Source organism: Sarcophilus harrisii, chromosome 5 (genome assembly GCF_902635505.1).
Source record: "Sarcophilus harrisii chromosome 5, mSarHar1.11, whole genome shotgun sequence".
Taxonomy (NCBI): Eukaryota; Metazoa; Chordata; class Mammalia; order Dasyuromorphia; family Dasyuridae; genus Sarcophilus; species Sarcophilus harrisii.
Window position 1 is genome coordinate 253,187,065 of NC_045430.1, and position 24,411 is coordinate 253,211,475.

The window sequence follows — 24,411 nt, forward strand, 5'->3', positions numbered from 1 at the left end:
AGGCAGATGCTCCAAAGAACTCTGCAGTATGTCTAATAACTATTAAGGTTTTTTGCTGCTTCTAGGCTTTGTCTCAAATTTTTATTCAGGGCCCTTAGACTGTCAGTTGCCCTTATTCTTGAGAAATCAACGAATATTTCACACTTATGGATTTGGGGGATGTCTTTACATTACCTTGCAGCCTATATTTTCAAATTGTTCCATTTTAATTTATATAGAATGTAATGTTTAAGAAGGGCCTGCAATCTAATAGAGAAAATAAGACATGTACAAAAATATTCATATGGAATAAAAAGTGAAAATCTCATTCTCTCTTCATCACATAGAGAAGAGAGTATGACTACATGTAGGGGAATGGCTGAAATCTAATATATCAAAGCCAGGGAGTCTGTCTGGCCAAATGATATTGTTAGTATTACCAACGAAAATTCTTCAGTTTTTCAGATATATCATTAGTGGAAGAGCCCATCCTTGCACTGAATCATAGATCAGATACTACTACTACATTTAAATATTTAGGTAAGGAGAAAATATAATGATGACCACAGACTTATGGTGACCACAATTTTAAAATATGAAATCTGAGCAGGCAGGCTGACAAAGGAATGATTCCTTTTAAAAAAAATTTCATCAAAAGTTTAATTTTTTGTTGTTGTTGTCTTTATTTCAAACATTTTGAAAGAAAAACAATTTTTTAAAAAACATAATTGAAGAGAACAGAAATTGTCACTTGAAGCACAGACTCTCTGCCTGCAAGGATTTGTAAGAGATGTACAGTATATAGGGTATATGGAGACTGAAGCTATGGCTGATTATAGTTTGACCAAGAGTACAGAAGGGAAGAGAGCAAGTTGGAATCAGATGCATGGTCAGCAGCAGATCTTCTGGTGGTCAGGCCACTCTCATAGCTGTGTGCATTTAGATTACAAAAGAAACTATTACAAATTACATCAGCTATACTAATGTAACAGACCTGGCAGGGCTGCACCCAAGTCAAAGTTGTTCAGGTCCCTAGCTGGCCAGACACCAGCAGCAAAGAGTCCCAAATTAATCAAATTCCTCTGGAAGTCATTCCTATCGAGTTCCTGTTGGTGGCAAAGCAGGTGCCCCACAGACATTCCCCGATACCCTTGGGATTTCCATTGGAGGGCCTGCCCCCCTGCCCCAGGGAGCCATGACAGGTAGCTCCAAGGGGTCAGATTTACATGGGCATGCCTCACCATCCTGGCTACTCGATGCCCCTTTCTAATTTTTTTTTTTGGGCAAATCTAGTAGAAACAACTGCTATGTGGTACTGTTTGATGCTGCTAAAAGACCTGAAAGACTAAAACTCTTAAAACAACATTTACTTCCGATAACTCAATGTCACAAATGCTAAAAATGGCTTTATAAAAGCTTCGATCCCGGGATCGAGGGAACTGACAGCCTATCCAGTGTGACCTCTCACTTTGCAGAGAAATTGAAGACCAGCAAGGTAAGGGATGTGTTAACCATCTGATTGCGTTAGCTTTGGGACTGGGATCACTAATATACCTGCGGCGTGGATAGGCGTCCTCTTCACCACATAATCCTTGACCAAGATTGAGGCTCCCTGATTAATGAGCACGTCCACACACTCCACATGGCCTTTAAAGGCTGCAAGGTCTAAAGGTGTCCTTCCATTGTTGTTCCGCACATCAAGGTCTAACAAAGATTGTACCAACACTTCTAGTGCTTGATGATGACCATGATAGGCCTGAAAGAAAAAAAACTATCTAAGCCACACCAAATAGACTGACTTTAAAGTACTATAAAAAGCACAAAGGAAATACATTCTTTATATTACTATGTTTTAGATTTCCTAACAATTTTCTCAATTGACCCATCTAGTTTATTAAAAATTGTTAAGATGACATTTACAACTGTTAATACAGCCATAGTTGCATTTATAGATGGGGAATGCAGCACTCAGGTTAACTTAGTGAACTGAAGGGATAATTTCAATTCAAGTCAAATAGTTCATTCATTTCAGTTATGACCTCAATTTGGGGTTTTGGTGGCAAAGACATTGAAGATTGTCACCATTTTATTTTCCAGCTCATTTTCTAGATGAGGAAATTGAATCAAACAAGAGGAAGTGACTTGCCAGAGTCACTCAGCTAGTGAGTATCTAAGGCTAGATTTGAACTCAGGTCGTCCTGCCTCTAGACCCAGCCCTCTATCTACAGCTACAACTCACTCAAGTCAAAATATCAAAACGTTTATAAGCATTACATAAGTACACAAAAAGTATACTGTGCACTTAACATAATGCATGAAACACAGTAGGGAAAGTGGCTGTGTTAAAGGCACTGATTAATAGTGATTTTGTGTGTTATGTTGGCTGATCAATCTTTTAATTATATACTTTTAGGAACAAAATTATTTCCTATGCACATATCCCTAACCTGAGAGATAGCCTCCAAAACAGAACCAACACAGAAAGACATTACATGAAACATACTCTAATTTAAATCAGGTAAAGTTTCAAAAGTCCAAGCAATGACAAGTATTTTTTTTTTTAAAGTTTGATTTAAACTTTAAAATTAGAAATGTTCTGAAAAGGAAGAAAACACTGGCAAGTTTGTTAAAAATAATTTGTGCTAAAAATGAAAGTTGTCTCTGATTCTTTAAAGTGTCAGAATTAAACCCAGTTTCTCTTTCAAAATAAACCTGTTTGGGCGTCCCTCTACTCCTTGCTCACTATAATGTCCAGAAAGTAGACCAAATGCTCCGTGGAAAAGAGATTTTGGAAAATTAACATGAAGCTTTTCCTTGATAAAACCTTGAGTTATTTACATTGATATATTGAATCTCCATAGAGTAACACTAAGACTGCTTTCTAAGTTAGCTTAGAAATATAAATGGAGCATTTTCTGACTGTCTATGGAAGAAATTCAACCAATGTAGTTAAGTAGAATCCAGATGTTCCATCCGAGATTAGGGGACCATAAATCTGAAAAATGAGGGTCCATTCTTTTTTTTTTTTTTTTTAAACTTTTTAATTTTGAAAACTTGCTCTCTCAAAACAATCTCCAAATTGTCAAATCTAATTATGGCCTTTGACACGATCACCCTTTCTCCATAATACTCTCTCTTCTAGTTTTCCTCCTGGGAAATGCACTGCTCCTACTCATCTCCACAGCTGTCTCATAGCTTTTGTTATCCATGAATGGTCCCTTTATGCTCTGTCCTGGTCCTCTTCTCTATATTACTTGGTGATCTCATCAGGTCCTATGGATTTAATTATTATGTTTATGTTGAAGAATGGTGCAGAGAATCTGAGAAGAGTCAAGGAAGTAAAAAAGCCAAGGAAGATCACGAGGAAGCAGGAACAAAAACCATCCAATTGAGTTACCTATGAGTCAATACTAGTTTTAGGGGATCATTATAATGATAATGAACTTTAAACAAGAAATAATGCCTTGTAGATGGGTCCTATCACCACTACCTGAAACTAAGTATCAAAAGAATAAGAAGAACAGCAGCTAGACAGTACAGTGGATAGAGCACTGGCCCTAGAGGCAGGAGGGCCTGCATTCAAATCCAGCCTCAGACACTCACTGCCAAATCTCTGATCTAACTGGAAGAGAACAGATTATGTGCTTAGCACTATATTAAGCGTCAGGAATACAAATAGTATTTGCAATTGAAGAACTGAAGCTCTAATCAGGAAGAGTTCAGCTAACATGGGTAGATGATGCAAGCACAAGGAAGATGGTAACACTCAGGATTCTCAAGAGCACAGCAGCAGAAGAGAAAAGGTCTAAAGGTCTCTTCCAACTTATGGCTAATAATGTAGTAAAGGCTCCCTGATCATGACTATCTGGTTGGCTTGGACTTCTGAACACTTGTAACTGTATGAGCATATGAGCACATATTTTCTATCTATACATTTTATTGCTATAATCTTAAAATAATTTTACATGATTTTATTTGATACTATTTGAAAAATTCATCTGGAAAATAAAGAATTAAGTAATTTAAGGAAACAATACTTACAGCTAAGTGCAAAGGGCTTATTGGTGCTCTGTTATCTGAATCATTTAACATATCTGTACCCGAGGTTTCCATTAGCTAAAAGGAAAAAAAGTTACATTTTAAATATGGAAAAAAATGCTACTTTAAAAACAATCACTGAGATTTTTTTAAACTCCCCATTAAAAGTGCCTAAAAAAATGAAAGACTATAATTTGTAGGACTGAGTGATATCTGAAAATATAACAAAGAAGAGTTGAAGGAAAGTTAACAATCTTTCAATCCTATTTGAATTTTCCCTGTTATCAGTTTCCTCCGATTATGTCTTCTATATGTAACACAAAGGTGTAGACCCAGTTATAGCCATTATGAATGTGTTAAGACAGGAGGAAGGATAATCTTATGGAAATTCAGAAGAAAAAAAAAAACAACCAGATGAGATCTAGTAGTCTGCTCCAAAACCATATCTAATCTGCTATAAACTATTTCATGCAGCATATACTTACAACATCTAAAGGAGTTTCACTGGCAATCTGAAACAAATTTCAAAAATAATTTTATACAGTATTATTAATAATTAATTAACATTCAATATCAAATATTAAAAGGCATCCAAATTTACAGAGAGCTCTGTTATTGTTTTGGTGTAATATGTATTGGTTACATGATTCTGGGCAATTTCATAGCTAGTAGAGTAGATTTGAAGTTTACAAAATATTCTTTCTTACATCTTTATAGGATAAGTAATATTATACTATGTCTGATATTTTATATGAAACAAACATTTAAACTGCATTTCTTGATTTTTTTTTAAACACTGAGTAAGGCATTTATAACACGGATGAAAGAATTTACTCAAAACATACCTAAATCTGAAACTAAAATTCTCTTCAATGTAGGTTCTAAATATGTAATATATGCAGGACAGCAATCTTTCCTTCTTACCTTTTATTCCCTGTCATTTTTTTTTTCTTATAGGAATCACTTATGTTTCAGATTTGTTTTTTAAAATGCTTAAGTAAGCTCTGACCTGAAGAGTCTATTTCAGCATAAATGCCCATTAGTGTACTCCATATTTTGTTTTGAAGGGTCTTCAGAGGCCAGTGTGGTGAAAAAGTCTTGTCCAGGATTACACACCTGTTAAGTGTCTGAGGTGGAATTTGAACTCAGTGCCCCATAAACTATATCACATAGGCTGCTTTGGGTTAGAGTCAAGTAGAGTAAATGGTAGGTAACAAATCAAACCTAAATACATTAAGTTGATGTTTCTTTGTAGTGGTAAATCTTAGATCAAAATTTTCCTCAACCAGAAGATGCTGCCTTCACCACTTCCCAAAAATCCTGGGAAGACACAGCAGGCATCAGTGAGAAAGAAATAAAAGAGTAAGAGTAAGGGAAGGGACCAGTTCTCATTTCTTCATTTCTACTTCCTTCTACAAAGTTGGTACATAATAAAAGAGCCAAATTTAGTTAGATCAAGTATGAATTTAAGAAATATATAAATTTTGGAAATGTGAATTTTAAAGACAATTGTACTCTAATTAGCTTTCTATAGTTTAAGCTAATTCAACTGAACAAAAACTAGAGCCATTATTCAAATTACTGGGAATATAAAGATGAAAAGGGCAGGACCTATAATTGAATAGTAGTAGAAGTCAAGAAAACCAGCTAGAAGGTGATGTCAATCAAGCATTTTTAACATGTTTATCAAGCACTGTGCTAAAGGCTAGGAATATGAAGAAAAACAAAAACAAAAATAATTCCTGCCCTCAAAAAGCTTGTAATGTAATGGAGAGGGAAATATAATAAAATACAATAAAAAATATAATAAATATAATAAATACAATAAACATGGTGTAGGTGACAAATAACTTTGAGAGAGAAAAGCATTACTAATAGGAGAAACCTGGAAATTATTTTTTTTGCAGGAAGTGGCAGTTTAATTTAGAAATTCAACAGAGAGGCTTGGAGAGATTTACATGAACTGATGCTAAGTGAAATGAGCAGAACCAGGAGATCATTATATACTTCAAGAATGATACTGTATGAAGTATCTGTATGAATCTGTATGAAGATACTGTATATGAATGATACTGTATGAAGATGTATTCTGATGGAAGTGGATTTCTTTGACAAAGAGATCTAACTCAGTTTCATTTTATCAATGATGGACAGAAACAGCTACACCCAAAGAAAGAACACTGGGAAATGAATGTAAACTGCTTGCATTTTTGTCTTTCTTCCCAGATTATTTTTACCTTCTGAATCCAATTCTCCCTGTGCAACAAGAGAACTGTTCAGTTCTGCACACATATATTGTATCTTGGATATACTGTGATAAATTTAACATGTATAGGACTGCTTGACATCTGGGGGAGGTAGTGGAGAGAGGGAGGGGAAAAGTCGGAACAGAAGTGAGTGCAAGGGATAATGTTGTAAAAAATTACCCTGGCATGGGTTCTGTCAATAAAGTTATTTTAAAAAAATATAAAAAAAAATTTAGAAATTCAACAAAAAGCAGTAAGAAAATGAGGGAGAAATCATTTTTAAATGATTAGGAACAGAGTGATTTAAGATGAACTTTGAAAGGACAGATAAAGCAGTGGAAGGAGATGTGGACATGGAGGACAACATGTGCAAATAAATGTCAAAAGGCTGTATAGGCAATGGGGTCAAAATGTAGAGTATATAAACAAGAAAAGAAACTTTAGTTTTTATTTTTTATCTCAGTGAAGGTTTTGGCACATTGGAATACTGTTAACAGCAAATGGAAAATATGGACTGAAGAGGCAGGTACATCAGTAAGAAAGCAGTTGTAGGAATCAAAGTGAAAAGTCAATGAACTAGAGCAGCAACTATGTGAGTTGAAGGCATGGACTTAATGTTGTCAAGGTAAAATTGATAGAATGTAGTTAATGATTGGAAGTGAAAGGGTGAGAGAAAGGAAAGAACCTTAGTGACTAGGAAGACTGGTAATATAAATAATAAAAAATGTCAAATTCTAGGTGTGACAGTGCAATATCCAAGAAGGATTATCTACTAAGAAGGTAAAAATGTGGGACCAGAGTCAAGAAAGATCAGGGATAGAACCTATTTGGTTGTCTTCTGCCAAAAGTTGAAGCCATGCAAGTGGAAGAGATTGTCAATGGGAGAGCAAAAAGAAGGCCAAGGACTGAAGTCTGGAAGGTGGACAAGGTAAGGGAGAAGAATAGTCAGAGAGCCAGGAAAGGCAGGGTCACAGAAGCTAAGGTTAGAGAGAATCAAGAACAAAAATCATCAAGAGGGTCAGATATTAACAGAAAGAACCATGAGGGTGAAGTAGGAACAAAGACCTCATCATGTCACTGATGACCTGAAACTAAGCAGTTTTGGGAAAACAAAGAACAGAAAAGGGGCCAAAAAAATGGGTGACAAGAAGTAAAGATCCCAAGTGTAAACTTTTCTTAGAAACAGATTAGTGAAGGAGAGAAAGATCAGGTCAGTGGCAGAAGAAAGCAAGGTTCAGAGGCGAGCACAGCATGGTGTTTTTTTTTGTTTTTTTTTCAAACCAATCATCTTTCCAATCTATGGTCCTAGGGAGCAGAGTAGATTGAGTGTAGACCTGGACTCAGGAAGATCTGGTAATCCAGCCTCAAACACTAGCTGTGGGATCCTGGACAAGCCATTCAAATCTGTTTGCCACAGCTTCCTCATTTGTAAAATCGATATTATAGTAGCACCTACTTCTGTTCTATTAAGAGATATAATTGTTAAGTATTCAGCATCATTTATCACATAGTAAATTCATATAAATATTAATTATTATTATTATCATTAGGTTGTTTTTCTATTTGTTTATCTATCTGCACAAGAAAATTCTCTTACCAGTTCAAGACATAAACGGTGACCATAAGCAGCAGAATAATGAACTGCATTATATCCTTGTTTGTCACGGATTCCTGGATTTGCATCATTTCTTAATAGGTATTCCAGGCACCTACAGAGTGACAATAAAATTCAGAATCTAAACATCTTATATTTTAACTAATAGTTAAAAAATAATTTAGTAGATACAATATGTTTGCTTACATGTAACTATTCTTTCCTAGAATAGTTACATGTAACATAGCAGATTATAAATATTTCTATGTAAGTATAACCTTACTTCTTTAAGTATGGATCTTCCATACTTAAAGTCACAGCTGGCTACAACCACCATCTTCCTCCTCTTTCCTCACAACTCCTCTCTGAAGGAAGGAAGAAATCTCCTGATGATACTGTTTTACCTCTATACTACAGTTATACTCTAGGTAAAAGTTATTCCTAGTTAAAGCCCTAATAATACTTACAAACCTTTATTTCACCCACTTCCCCAAAAGCAACAAATGAGATAACATGGTTCAGAGGATTATGAATCTAGAATTATAAGAAATTTCAGATATTCCAACCAACTTCTTATTAAGGCTCACACCCACCCCAAGGTTACAGAGATAGTAAACAGAGACAAGATATTAATGAAATGCTTCCAATTTAAAAATCTCTTCTTTCCATCGTACCATAGAATGTCAAAATCTTTTCACTATTTCTTTTATAACCAAAAGACCTATAAACACATTGAAAAATACAACACTCTTGAGAATTTCATGATTCCCAAACACTACTGTGTGATGACTAGAAACAGTAATGGTTGTAAACAACAACAATAAACCAAAAACCAAGATTGGAAATCATTTAAGCAAGAGATAGGGTGTAAAGAGAAATAGAGGAATAACTGTGTGATGTGTATATTGTGATAGTAAAATTGAATATATTGAATAGATAAATGGCATTCATGGGAGCTGATATGGCAACCAAGAAACAGAACTCAATTCACTAAGCATTTTTAATATATACTATGGGCCAACACTGTGCTTTTTGCTAGGAACACAAGATAAAAATGGAAGTCATCTCTGTTCTCAAGGAGTTTCCATTGCTTTTGCCAGAAAAACACATACAAAGGTAAATGAAGACCAATTATGAACCAAGTAAACAAAGTAATTTTAGTTTTGGGAGACTACAAACAATTGAAAGGATTATTAAATACTGAACAAAAGACTAGCTGGTTCAAGGAAGGCGAGAATTAAATCAGAAATTAAGGACAGAGGAAGATTGCAGTATTTCTCCCATGTCTAGGATTCCCAAGATCTGAGGTGATTTCATTGTAGGCTTTTTAACAAATCCCATTTTTAATTTGCAAGGCTTATATATTGGGTTTTCCCTTCATAACATAGGCACCAATTTAACACAAACATTCATTTGGAGAAGGCTTGCCTGCTAAATGTACACTAATTTAAGGCTGCAAAACATTACAAAAGAACTGCCATTAGAAATGTCTATCTTCTGATGTCAGAAGATAGACATTTCTAATGGCAGTTCTTTTGTAATATTGTGTCTATCAAGAGACACAAAAGATAGATTTAAAAAGGTGGACCAATCATGTGGTATGATGAACTCCCTAAGTATCCAGACAATCTCAATAATGTAGAGGAAGGCTCCTCAGGATAGGATACAATTTACATGATTAGAGGAAATGTCCGTCTTTCTGAATAAATTCATGGTAAATGTGGAATCTCTGTCCAAAACTAGAGGTGATGCCATTAGAAATCTAAAGTAGATTCCTGTCTATTTCACTATATATGATATTCAATGTCACCTTACATTGGTGACATACTTTAAAAATACTTTAAAACTTTCAAAGTGCTTTAATAAATATTTTATTTGTCACTATAAAGAAAGGCAGGAATCTCCTTTATATTTTCAAAGGTAAAATAAAGGGAAACTCACAGAAGTCATACAACTTAAAAATCTATGATCTTGGACCAAAACCTAAGCCTTCTGAGTTTCAATCATTTTCTTCTATTGTCAGCCAGTCAACTAACATTTATTAAGCACTTACTATGCGCAAGTACTGTGTCAAGTGCTGGGAATAAAAATTAAGCTTCCTTCAAAATGAAAAGGAACACAAAAGGGATAGGAAGACTATTGGTTAAAGAGGACAGACTTGTAGCAAAAAACCAGAAACAAAAAGGTCCATCAGAGAATGGTTTTTAAAGCAATATGACATTCAAAATAATGAATGGAAAATTATCTTACAGTGTTAAATGACAAATAAAAAGATTTTAGAGAAATTTGGGAACACTCAGTTGGTCATCAAAAAGTTGATTTTTTAACAAGAGATTCTAGAAATATCAGATGAAGGGAAGGGATTTCATATATCAGTACAATGATGAAATAATAGGGTCTTTAAAACTATTGAAGGAATATTTGAGTATGTCTACATACGTTTAAGTTCTATTACAATATAAATTCATTGTTATGTCAAATATGAAATACATTGAGCAAACATTTTACCCATGGGAAGCATTTAAATCTGATCAAGTTATTAGTCATATACAATAATAAAACAGAAATAATTCCACATAGAGAACAAAATTATCTTGTAAGCAGAATATTACTTCAAGATAATGACTTAAGGCTCCATTAATGCTGAAACAAAAAAGTTTTTTTGGGAAAATAAACACCTTTGTGAAGAGGGCCTTTTTAATATAACAAAAAGTGTTTCAGTGAAAATGCTTTATATATAGTAAAAATGTACATATAAGCAAGCAATCTCATTCAAAAAAAGTCTTAACCTTCAGAAGCTCTGAATTCATGCTGGTCCCTAGAAAAAGAGGGAAATACCTACAACTATCTCTTCTGATTCACCCTCAAAACAGGGATAAAATTAGCTTATAGTGGGAGTTACTGAATGAGCACACTTTCACTGGTCTCTTGCCCTTCCAAGTATCAACTTCATGAGAAAGATATGAATAAAATTTAATGAGAAGCTTAAACAACATTGAAGGCTTTTTGAAAGAAACTTTGTTTCTATAAAACTTGCTTAGTGAGCAATTGAAGGGGAAAAACCCCAAAATGCGCAATGTCAATGAAATAAGTTATGCACTTTAGAAGCATACACTGTAAAAGTGAAAAAGATGTTAAATAAATGCAAAACTTCTTCCTTTTGCAGAGTTCTCTACTCTCACACCACTTGCTTTCTTGTCCTATTACTCATACCTTGTCAAATCTCAATCCTGGATTACTCATACCAGCTTCGTGAAGGAGCTGGAAGAATTCATGCAATTCAGTTAATTAGGTCCATGACAAATTTACGTCATTTAACCTCAATTGGCAAGTTCTCTTATTCCTCCATTTTGATATCTCAGGTTCCACAGATGCTTCTTTGCTGTGAAAACAACCTTTAGAGAGTATGAGATGCTATTCTTCCAAAGGCACAAGAATCTTTTCTCCTTGCTAAGGTCAGCTCCTCTCTGCACATGGCTTTGATCCTTGCAGAATGTAACTGCTTTCTTCTATTCTTTAATCATCAATTCTTTTTTATATATTGATGAGCCAATTTCTCTATCTTTATAAACCTTTCATTAGAAGCTGCTAGCCATTGAACTGTCCTGTAAAGTTCTCTCTCTCTTCCTATTCCACCCTCCCCCTTTCTCTCCCTCTCTCCTTTTTCAGCCTGACTTCTAGAAAAAGTCTATACATCTCCCTTCCATGGCCTTTTCTTTCCTCTGGCCTCTGAATTTACTCAATTGAAAATGCTCTCTTATAATAGGCCAAGTTAAACTGTTAAACATAAACAAGTTAAACATAAATTTTATGATCTTTATCTTTTTTAACCTAGGAACTATGACACTTTATTCTCTCGTGGTTCTTCTGATAGCAATCTGGCCCTTCTCATTGCCTTAACTGGCTCTTTGTGAAGCTCTTGCCTAATAGCAAGGCCTTCCCTGTGTACTTGGTCTCTAGTATTATATCAACAATGGCTTTTTAGACATATCCCCCAACATGCCTCAAACTCGGTGTGTCTAAAAGGAAACTCATTTTTCCTTCTCACCAAACCCACTATTCTTTCAAACTTACTTTATTTCTGTCAAAGACCTGACCACCTTTCTGGTCCTTCCATAATATCAGCATCCTCACTTTCCTAGTTACACTGTTAATCAGATGCCATATCTCCCTGTTTCTACCTTCTCAACATCTCTCACAAGTGACTGCACCTCTCCACTCACATAGCCTTTCCCTTTAGCTCATGCTCCCACTGTCTTTCTTTTTGGCTAGGTTCTCTATTCTTACCAGTCAAAAGTTAAAAACGACAACAAAAAGTGAGCAGCCTGCCTTTTCCATTGCCAGGTGTCAACATCCCATTCATCTTGGTCTGTTTTTGATTTTCCTCTTTTTCCTAAAAGAAACCATTATTGCTTTAATTATCTTTCTTTGATGGTCCAAACTAATCCTGAGATGGAATATTCCTGACACCACAGGTTTGTAATCCATCTGTTATCTGCTCTCATGCAGATCAATCTTCTATATTTTTAAAGACAATTTCAGATTTTCATGCTGCATCTTCATAATAACCCTCTTTTCAGTTAAGCAAAATCCATCAATAGCAACCATTAGGCAACCTTCCACACCTCTGGTTGCTTTCATTTTAAAAGGGAGTTTCAATATTTGTCCTTTAAAACAATTTGATTTTATTCATGATTTTCTTCTAGTTTAGCCATCTATTTCAAAATTTATATTGTTTTCTTTATAAAGAAAAACAAAACTCCTTTAACACATATTGTATAGCAAAATACATTTCTGTATGTGAAATATTCATTTATCAGAAAACGGATAAGCAAATTTATTTCATCACATGTACTCTGGAATTACGATTGGTTATTATTGTAATCAGAGTTCTTACATCTCTTAAAGCTGTTGTCAGCATTGTATAAATTCTCTTTGTCCTATTCATTTCACCCTATATCAGTTTATTTCAGAGGTAACTGAAGAGACTTATATAAACTCCTTTATCTTTTTTTACTTTTATATACCATAACTTGTTAGCTATTCCCCGATTAATGGACTCTTCTCCTCCCCCCCCACCCCCCCCAGTTTTCAAGTCTTAATCCAAGCAAAAAGTACTATAAATATTTTTTAAGACTCAGAGAGTGTTTTGCTTAGGACTAATTCCTCTCTTGATCTACTTTCCTTTTAATTTTCCCCATTTCTTTTTTCTCTTTGTATTTTATTACAAAGTGAAATTTATTTTTGAATCCAGTCATGTGTGTAATATTCTCTCCTTTGACCAGTTCAAAAGGGAATAAGGTTCCAAGTTTCAGCTTCTCTCTCACCTCTTATATTGAAACTTAGAGGGACACGAATCATTTCTCAAACATTAGAATGCAAGCAGTTTATTCTTAATCCCTTATGAGTGTTCATTTTTACCTTTTCATGTTGACTCCTATGTTTGAACTTCAAAGTTTTGGTCTTTTCATCAGAAAATTTCCCCTCTGTATGATCACACACAGTTTTGCTGGGTGAATTGTCTTGGCTATAAGCACATATTACTTTGCAGTCCTGAATACTGTATTCCAAGTTCTCTGCTCCTTTACATTGGTGGCTGCTATATCATCCGTGATCTTGATCATGATTCCTTGGTACGTTATTTCTGGACACGTATTCTGTACATTTTCAAAAAATTTGTGGATCTAAGACATCTGGACAGTTTTCTGTTTAGGTTCTTTTTATAGTCATGGCAGTTTGATGCTATGCAAATTTTTTCTTGATCTGTTCTCCAGGTCCCTTGGGTTTTACAATGGGATAGCTTACATTTGTTTCTTATATTTTTTTATTCTTCTAGCAATGTTATTCTTAACATTTCTTGTTGTTTCATTAAGTCACTGGCTTCTATTTTATGGATTCTAATTTTTGGAGAAACTATTGCTGATAGTTTTATACTTCATTGGCCAAGAGGTAATTCCCTTTCCAAATCTTTCTTTCTTCTCCATAGTTTTCTAGTTTCTTTTCCAGTTTCCATTTAGGTTTTTTGTTTCATTGAAAAAAAAAAGTTTAAATCTTATCTTTTCTAAGAAGTCTAGTTGAATTTATGCCTCAGTTGTGTTTTTATTGAGCCTGTTTTGTCTTGTAAATATTTTAAAGTTTATCTCTTTTAGATGTGGCTTTTGAACATCCTTACTATCACAATAGCTTTTTATGGTGAGATTTTTTTTTTTTTTATTTGCTACTTCTTTCAGTGTACTTTGAGCCTTTGAACTTAATATTAAAAAGTCAGGTTTTGTGTACTTCCAGATGAATGTCCAGACTAGTAGTACTGCTTCTTTCTTGGGATAACGAACATATTTTAGAATGCAGTGAGAACTCAAGGTGGGAACCTGAGAGTTTTAGGTACTTGGAAAATGGTTTGATTTAGGACAAAGCCTAATTACTGTCCCTTTCAGGTGAACTTTCAATTTTCTTGGACCTGTATTTGGGTCTGAGTCACACACCCATAAGCTTGTCCATGTGAAGTCCCAGGACACTTCTGCAATACTCAAGCACCAACAGCCAACTGGAGTTCTGCTGGTTTAGAGTGACAGAATGATAGCCTTCCCTTTGGTCTGGGATGCCTATCCTCCTTGTTCCTCTGTTAGAAATGAGACCCTACTCTGCTCCCAAGGTTTTAAGTACATAGCCCTAAACTTTTTCTTAAACCCTAAAATGCTAACCCCCACTTAGGCAAAGTTCCTTTCCTCTATTCCCTTCTATCGATTACCTGTGATTGCATGGTAAGAGACACAGCAGCCAGCTGGCACCTATTCTCATACCCTATACAAGATTATGAGTCTCCATGTAGGATCTGGGACCTTATCTTGCCTTAAGTGTATAGCCTTTTCCCTGTGCTAGAATATTCTTCACTAGTATGGACCTCTCTCTCTGTCTGGCCTAGAAAAATGACTCATTGTGTTTCTTTCTTTCTTTCTTTCCTTTTGGTGGGGTGGGCATTTTTTCATAATTCATTCTGGCACTTTTTCCTCAATCTATTTAGAAACCCCCTACCCCACCCCCCATGTTTTTTACATTGGGGGTGGGCGAGTGGGGAATAAGGTAGGAGGAGGAAGAAGCTCATTGTACTTCTTTCTGATAGGCTGCTATTTTGGCTCTGGCAGAACTGTGATTTTCATTGATAATCATTATATATATCTTTCTCTTGATTCTACTTCTTGGAACTAGTTCAAACAAGTGTTCTTATGTTTCTCTGAAATCCTTAGGTTCATTTTCTTATGGTACCACAATGTGCCATTAAACATAAAATATTCAATTTGTTCAATCATTCCCCAATCAATAGAACTCTTAAAAATTATGTATAACTTTAGTCCTATCTATTTAGATATTTCTTCTCTTTACTCCTTATCAAAAATCAAGATTAAAAAAAAAAAAAATCCTTTTCAGAGCAGCTAAATGATATAGTGGTTAGAGTACCAGTCCTGAACTCAAAATAATCCGAGTTCAAATCTGGCTTCAGACATCTAACACTAGCTGTGTGACCTTGGGCAAGTCACTTAACCCCAATTGCCCTGCCATAAACAAATAAATGAATGAATTTTGAATGCAACTCTGCTGAATTTATCTATAGAAATTTAGATTTTGGAATCCTACGCTTATCTCCCTTGATACTGTCTTCTCTCTCTGGTTCTCCAACTTATCTGATCACATTGCTTAGTTTTTGTTAATGGATCTTCAACCAAGAGCAATAGCTAATTTCATAGATGATTTTATACTGGGCAAATGGTGATCTAATCAGCTCCCAAGGATCAATTTTAGGCTAATGATTCTCAAACCTACTTATTCAGTCTAACACCTCACCTGTTCTTCTCACATGTCCATGGACATCTTGAACTGGATGTTCCACTGACACCTTAAATTCAACACGTTCATCCCCTTTTACCCCCCCAAATCCTCTCCTCTTCCTAACTTCCCTATTACAATTTAAGGCAAACCATTCTCCTTTCTTTATGCTTGCTACTAAATGCTCTTCATTATACTGAAAGAATTTCCCTCTTACTCCCCCCCCCCCCCGCCCAAGACAATTGGGGTTAAGTGACTTGCCCAGAGTCATACAGCTAGGAAGTGTTTAAGTATCTTGAGGCTGGATTTGAACTCAGGTCTTCCTAACTTCAGGACTGGCACTCTATCCACTGCTCCACCTAACTGCCCCTACAGTGAAAGAAATTAACCAAATCCAAAAAAGACAAGATGTCTTTTTCTTAAATTTCAGAGAGGAAAAGACATAAGAATTTAATACAGAATACCTCAAAGAGGGGCACACCTAATCACATAGGATCACAACCATCCTTGTAAGACTCCTTATTTTCTCTATCCCCCTAGATTCAGTCAGTTATCAAGCCCTGTCATTTTTATTCTAGCAACATCTCTCAAACAGACGCCCCCTTTCCCCCATACCTTTTCTCTGACACTGTCACCACTATGATGCTGGTTCTCATCGGCTCATGTCTAGATCACTGCCATCACCTTCTGGTAGGCTTTCCTGCTTTGAGGCTCTCTTTACTCCAATCAGCTGTCAAAATAATTTGCCTCAAGTGCAAACCTGACCATATCATCTCCTGGGTTTAATAAACTCTAGTGGCTCTATCACATCTCTTTCTAGGACCCAACTTAAAACCATCTGTCTGGCATTCATAATACATACCTATCACTTTCCAATCTTCTTATACCTTTCCCCAGGCTCCATATTCTCTGTGAGCTAGTAACACCAATCTCTTTGCTGTTCCTTGAAGGAAACACTCCCTCCTAGTTACCTCCTAGATAAAATCTTACCTCTCACAACAGGGATGGGAACAACCAGTCGCTGTATAAGGCTTGTGAAATGATTTTGTCTGGTCCTGACTAGGCAACTGCAGTTCTAGACATTATTTTAGAAATGAGTTAAAGTTTTGACCAAATATAGCAGACTAATTTTTAAGTTGATAAACTTAAAAAGTCCCTAGCCTTGTTTAAAGGAAGCCTTTCCTGATCCCCCGGAATTCTAGTGCTGTCCTTTACTGATAATCTCCAATTTATCTTGTATATAGCCGATCTGTACATAATTGTTTGCATTTTGTCTTTCCCATTAGACTGTGACCTTTTTGAGAGCGAGGATTGCCTATTGCCCTTTTTTTTTTTGTATTCCTAGCATTTAGCACAGCTCTGGCACATAGATAGTTGGCACTTTTTGTTGATTGCTCATTGTCTCTCTGAACCTTTAGATATCTGTTTTTCCCCAAATCTAGGTTTAAGTATGACTATCTCTCAATTTATTCCCTCCTTCTTTATAATGAATTCTAAAATAAAATGAGGCTCCCCCAACAAGGGTCTTCTCATTTCATCCTGAGCAATCATTATTCCTAGGTGGGTCAGCTGGGCTACAGGAAATGTTTGCAGCCAGAATGGCATGGGTTGGAATTTGAGCTGATAGATGGCAAGTGGCAGATGGAACCAAGATGGTGGGAATGGGCAGGAAAAACCATGATTTAAGAACAAATATTTGCCAGATAAATAATTTTTCCTATTTGGACACAGAGGTACATAATACAAACGATGCTACATCTTTAAAGAAATAAAGGTTGGTGCGTTACGAATTTCTGAAGCACTGAAAGAATGCATTGGGGATACAGAGCCTGGCACCATTGAAATTCTTTTTTCGGGGCAGCTAGATGGCTCAGTGGAGAAAGCACCAGTCTTGGAGTTCGGAGAACCCGAGTTAAAATCTGACTTCAGACACATAACATTTCCTAGATGTGTGACCTGTGTGTAAAAGAGAAATCGAGAGAGAAAACTTTCTTTGATGTACAAAAGGAATCATCAAAGTCATACTTACTTGCCATCTGTGTCTGAGGTGGCTGCATAGTGCAGAGGGGTACAGCCTCTCTCATCCAGGTCATTCACACTGGCTCCTGACCCCACAAGAGCAAACAGGCACTGGTAATTACAGTTGGCTGCAGTGTAGTGGAGGGGCGTTCTTCCGTGTCCATTTTAAAAAAGAGATATAGATACCAATAAACAACTTCAGAAATAAAGGCAGATTTTACTGTCCTGACCGTATGCAGACACAGATTAACTTCTATGAAGCATATGTAGACGAACAGGAGGAGAGAATTAGGGAGCAGGGAAGAGAGGATATTCCTCTTCTAAATACATAAAACTGTAAGGAAATGAAATACAAAGGTAACATACAATAAGAGTTTTTGTGGAATTGATTGTTCTCAAACCTATGTAAGTTTATTTGTCAGGATAATAAGCTTCATTTCCCTTTACTATAAAGTCAACTCTAATTACCTAGGCAATTCCAGGCTTGAGCACCTTGAATACTCTTCAGCTGCTCTCTATAACCTTTCAGGAACTGTGTGCTCAGGGGGAATACAGACTAATTTTAGTTTCAGTCACATTAAAGGATAATGAAGAAGGTAAATCTGTTACAAAAGCATTACATAACTACACATGAATCTATAAAATTAAAATTTTCCATTAGCATCCATAATTAAGATTGCTTTATGTTACATTTCAAAATAATCATGAAGTCATAGATGTTTAATTTCTGCTTTCCTCTCATATTAGCTAATAATCTCTTTTATATTTATTTCCTTAGTATAGAATCCCAAACACATTGTTTTATACATATCCACATATGCATAAATGGGATAAGCACTGGTCACCACTGGGTGACATGCCCTATTGGTTTGTGATCTTCCTTCTTCACCTAATCAATAAAAAACAAGGGACATTAAGTTTTTGAATGTTTTCTCCACTGTTGAGTTTTAAAGAAACTCTTGTCATTTGTTATGACAAGTTGGGAAGGTGAGTGAGGGGGGATTTGGAAGAGGGTGATAAGATAGTAACAAAGCACTCTGGGCTCTGATGAAGTGACCATTCTCTTAGTCCAACTCAGCTTTCCTGCACCCTCCTCAGCCCTATTCTCAGTGTCTTCTCACATACCAGCTCTTTGCCCAGTGCTGATCACTTTCTATTTCTCTTACATATCTTCCCTTGATGCTGGCCCCTCCAAAAATGAGGACTATCTATCAGCTTCCTTACTACAGAAAAAGCTGAAGGAGAATCTGTGCCCTCTCAACCTCTCTACTAACTTCTTAACCCCAGGCAACCTGCCTTATTATTGCTAAACACTGTGGCCTTTTTTCACACTGGAGGACCCTGCTGACCCTGCCCTTGCTTTTTCTAACTGTGCACCCTCCTGGTTCTCCTACTTGGTTCTTCTCAGTCCCCTCTGCTCAAGGTACCCCAAGCAGTATGTCCTAGGTTCTACAACATTCTGTATATTCTTTCTTTATGGCCTCATCAAAAGTACAATTTTAACTAAAAAAGCAGATGATTTTCAACATTTACAATTTCAGTCCTTATCTGTTCCTAAGCTCCAGATTTATATCTCCAGTTGTCAGATGGACATTCTCACATGGCTGACAAACAGGCATTTCTAAATCAACATGTCCAATGAAATTAAATGTATTTCCCCCAAAACATAAAACTTCCTTCAAATATTCTTCCTGTTGAGGGCATTTCCATCCTTCCAAGTCACTCAGATTCCCTTGGGAGTCATTCAATCAATCAAATATTTATTAAGTTATCACTGGATGTTCCAATATAAGCCACAAATAATCCCTGCTTACAAGAAATTCACACAAAAATGGGGAATGCAACAAATATGTAGATAAATATGCAACTATATGTGACACAAAAATATTCAAAGTAACTAAATACAAAGTTAATATTTAGCAGTTGAAAGTAATCAAGTAGCCTTCATGAAGAAGATAGTATTTAGACTGCAAGTCATGTAGACTGACAGAAAGTTAGTTCAGGATACTGGAGGGGTTGGCTATTTTCTTCTTCAGCTCACTTTACAGATGAGGAAATGAAAGAGACAGGGTTAAGTGACTTGCCCAGGGACACATAGCTAGGAAGAGACCAGATTTGAAGCCAAGAAGAGGAATCTTCTTGACTCCAGACCTGACTGTGGGCACTCTATCCACTGTGCTTGGCCTCCTGCCTCATGAAGATCTCAAGCTCTTCCTGACAAGACGATTGTAATAATAGCATTCCAACTAGTCTCTTTACTAGTCAGTTTTTTACTAGTCAGTTTTTCTCTCCCCAAATCTTCTTTTGACATGGCTGTCAAAATGATCATTCATTGCCTCTAAGATAAAAGGAACCTCTAAAAATCTCTACATGATCTGGCTCTAGCACATTTTAAAAGCTCTATCACCAGGTTGTGCTATAAACCGAGCTACGTACCATTTACATTCTAGACAACACTGCTTACATAGGCTGTGTGTCCTGCTGGAGATGCTCACGCCTCCCAGCCTTGGGGGTCAGGTGAGGCACTAATTCTACAGAAGGTCCTTCTCCTCTGGCTTTCAGTGCTCCTATTCTAAACACCTTTCTCTAGATCCAAAGTAGAATTCAGTGTCCTTTCCTTAAAGGAAAGGACTATTCTGTTTTTGTCTCTGAATATACAGTGTGTCTTGGATCCAGTTGGTGTTATTAAACATGTGTTTTACTAAATTATCCACATGAGAGTGAGTGATTAGGATGTAACTTTTAAATTTGCATTAATACCCTCAATGTCACTTAAGTACTGCTTTCTCACTGAAGAATTATTAATTAACATTAGAGATGGTCTTTTCTGGTTTCCATGTTGTGGCACATTAAGTCATGAACAATATTTTTGGATAAAATAAAAAGGAAAGCAAATGAAGTCACAAAACAAAATATATTACATCCTACCTCCCAAATTTATCCTTTTTGTTGAAGTCTGAGCCAGTGTTAAGTAGAAGATTTAGGCACTCCAAATTCCTAGTAACATCAAAATAAGCTTAATTAAATGTCTTATAAAAGTTTAAGATAATCCTTTTCAACAACAAAAATCAATACTTTTCAAACTGAACTTAATTAGAGGACTATGATTTTTATAAACATGAAACATTATTAACTAATAGCAGAAAAAAAGTCATACTTTTAAAAGAGCACCTTTTATACCACAACAAGTAATGGAACATATTAATGGAACTTAAAAATTTGTGCAATCTAAACTTTTAAAGTCACAATGTTATAACATAGCTGTGATGAATAAGTTGGTAAGAACAAAGGGAATATCTTGTACTTTTCTCCTCTTACTCTACATGCCTTACAACATAAAAATTACACTGAAGCTGCAGAATTTGAATTGACTGTTAAGAGTATTAAAATACACCTTTAATCAGGTGCTTTTATAATTCATGTCAATTAAAAAAATATGAAATGTGAGTTTGGGATTAAGGTTCTTGCAAAACTACCTTTTTTTTTTGGCTGAGGCAATTGGAGTTAAATGACTTGCCCAGGGTCACACAGCTAGGACATGTTAAGTATCTAAGGACAGATTTGAATTCAGGCCCTGCTGATTTCAGAGCTGGTACTCTATCCACTGTGCCACTTAGCTGTCCCTCAAAACCACTTTCTGATAAATTACTGAGATAATTTGACAGATCTTGTCTTTTAAGCCACCTTATCAGCCTTGGAATCATAGCAGTAGCAAATTTTCTTTACTGCAAGCAGAAAGAACACATATAACTATGGATTATTACATAACTGAATGTGAGGAGAGAGGTGGTCATGAAATTATGATTTATTATCATGAAATGTTTGATTTATATATTTATTTTATATACCTATATACCTGGGGTCATATAAAAATTTCTTAAGGCAAAAAAAAGTTTTAAGAAGCACTGCTTTAGGCCTGAAGAAATGGCAGGACAAAGCATGTTGAGCCTGCCAGAGAATCAGGCTCCAGCGTAATCATGGGAGTTGGTGAGGGTTTGATTTCAAGAATACTAGGCTGTTTGCAGTATACAGAGGATGGACTAGAGAAGAAAAAATTTTAAATGCAAGTACTTAGGAAGTACTATAATATTTCAGGTAAAGTAAGGAAACCACTAAAACAATTTAGTGATTGATAGAGGAATATAGTATGTTATCAAAGAAAAGAGAAGTAAAAAGGAATGGTGATGGTGGTGGGGGGAAATAGTGGCACTTCTAAGTGAAGCAGGAAAATGAGGAGATACTGATTTGGTAAAGGAGACTTTTGACATGAGTTTGGGAAATGGCAAGGGTGAAATCAGTGAGAGAGATACAACATATGAATTTATGAATGAGTTATCCATTTATATAACATGTATACAGATGTGTAGCCTAAGGAAACTAGGATTTCAATCATCAGAAGTTACCTTGTTCTGCTGGATTCAAGAGGCCAGAATTAATACATGTAACAGTCCATTCAGACTAAGAAATGGGCTTCATTTTAATTGGGCAGACTTTATTACTGTCTTCTCTCTCTCAAACCCATGTCCTCTTGACTCTTCATCTAGCATTCTTTCCTTTTCACTCTGCTATAGCTGTCAGAATACAGGATGCTGACTTAATAATTGAATCTTTCTGTGTTTGAGTATTCTCTGACTCCGGGAAAAAGTAAAAAGGAATAGCACCAGAATCAATATGCCTAAGCACATTCTTCCTGGCTGATTGACTTTTTTTTTTTTTTTTTTTTTTTTTTTGCTGAGGCAATTGGGATTAATTGACTTGCCCACAGTCACACAAGTGTTAAGTGACTGATACCAGATTTGAACTCGGGTCTTCCTGACTTCAGAGCTGATATTCTATCCATACACCAACTAGCTGCCCCTGACTTTCTTTTTCTATTTAATTCCAGTAACTTCTTGGCTCCTATGTCATATTTACTGACAACTACCAAAAGTGATGGGAGTAAAAACTGCTATGACCAGTTGGTTTTTAAAAAATATATATAAATTTGTGAAACATACCCTCCAGCTGCAGCAGCATGAAGACAAGTCCTGCCAAAATCATCTGGTGTATCTATGTCAAATCCTAAAGAAATAATTAAATATTTAGTGAAACAAAACATAAACCAAAGTTCTGTTAGAATAGTCCAGAAAATTCCCATGCAAGTGTCATGCATAGCATAATGACAGAGCTTGATGCATAACTTCTTGATGATGTATAAATTAGAAAGAACTTTATATTTTATGGTAACTTATTACTGTTATTTGAGGTTTCATACAAGTCCTAGAAAACTTTTTTTTTTTTTTTTTGGTAATGCTTTATTTTACCTCTGGTTGCTAATAGGAAGAAAATGCAAAAGTAAACAATACTCTCACTCAAGCTTTTATGTAACTGTTAGTAGGAAACGGTAATGAATTTAATCAACAACAATACCTAATCTAGTACATTAATTTTTTTTAAAACATATTAAAAGGCTTTCTTAGGGCTTATTTTTAGCTCTGACTAATCAGCATTCTGGACCACAACTTTTATAGTATGCCTACCTGACTCCAAGAGATCATACTATTTTAAGGGTAAATATAGGTTCCTTTGGCTGACCTAGTTTGGGAATATCTTCTGATTTCTTGTTCCAATTAACAGTGTAAACTTTCCTCTGAAAATGGGATTCTGTTCCATCTACATCCTTTTGTTTGATGAATTCTGACATACCACATAGAACATGAGTTCTTGAGCTTTTTGTATCACAGACACTTTGGCAATCTGGGGAGCTGGTGGCATCCTTTTCATAATACTGTTTGTTGTCAATTTTCATAATGGGAGGAAATAATAAGTTTTCATCAGAAATTAGCGAAATAGAGTTGTTCAATGTTCATCTTTGACAAAGGTCTCAATTCTCAAATATATAGAGAATTAATTCAAATTTATAAGAATACAAGTCATTTCCCAATTGAAAAATGGTCAAAGGACATGAACAAGACGTTTCTGGAAGAAGAAATCAAAACCATACCCATATGAAGAAGTGCTCTAAATCGCTATTGATTAGATAAATACAAATGACCACTTCCTACCTATCAGGGCAGCTAATATGATTTAAAAAAAAAAAGTAAAGTGATAAATGTTGGAGGATGTGGGAAAATGTGGGACACCAGTGCACTGTTGGTGGAATTGTGAACTGATCCGACTATTCTGGAGAGCAATTTGAATCTATACCCAAAGGACTCTAAAAGTATGTATACTCTTTTGACCCAGCAATATCAGCACAAGGTCTGTATCCCACAGAAAGAAAAAAAAAAAAAAAAAAAAAAAAAAGGACCTATATGTACAAAAATATTTTTCTAACTCTTTTTGTGGTGGCAAGAAATTGATGGGAATTCCAATGATTGAGGAACAGCTGACCAAGCGATGGAATATGATTGTGATGAAACACTGCTGTCCTACACTAATGATGAATAAAATTCCTTTCAGAAAAAACAGAACTAGAAGAACATTGTATACAGCAACGGCAATATTATACAATGATCAATTGTGAATGACTCAATAACACAATAAACTAAGACAATTCCAAAGGATGAAAAATGCTAGCTACCCCCAGAAAAAGAACTGATGAATGGAGATCAAAGCATCTTATTTTTTCATGCTTTTCCTGCCTTTGGGTCTGTGCCTTCTATCACAATATGATTAATATAGTAATAAGTTTTGTATGATTGATCATGTATAACGTACATCAAATTGCTTAAT

The 24,411-nt window shown here is 35.6% G+C and overlaps 1 protein-coding gene across 2 annotated transcripts in view; it reads right to left on the minus strand.

Moving 5' to 3' along the window:
• Positions 1 to 24,411, minus strand: part of ANKRD28 (ankyrin repeat domain 28) — a 153,816-nt gene that overhangs the window by 19,953 nt on the left and 109,452 nt on the right. For both annotated transcript variants that reach the window (XM_031940271.1, XM_012551351.3), the window contains exons 12-18: positions 22,695 to 22,758; positions 20,626 to 20,694; positions 17,708 to 17,848; positions 7,861 to 7,972; positions 4,503 to 4,529; positions 4,021 to 4,095; positions 1,534 to 1,735 (exon numbers count right to left, since the gene is read on the minus strand). In XM_031940271.1, coding sequence (XP_031796131.1) covers positions 1,534 to 1,735; positions 4,021 to 4,095; positions 4,503 to 4,529; positions 7,861 to 7,972; positions 17,708 to 17,848; positions 20,626 to 20,694; positions 22,695 to 22,758 — 690 coding nt within the window. The remainder of the gene's footprint in view (positions 1 to 1,533; positions 1,736 to 4,020; positions 4,096 to 4,502; positions 4,530 to 7,860; positions 7,973 to 17,707; positions 17,849 to 20,625; positions 20,695 to 22,694; positions 22,759 to 24,411) is intronic.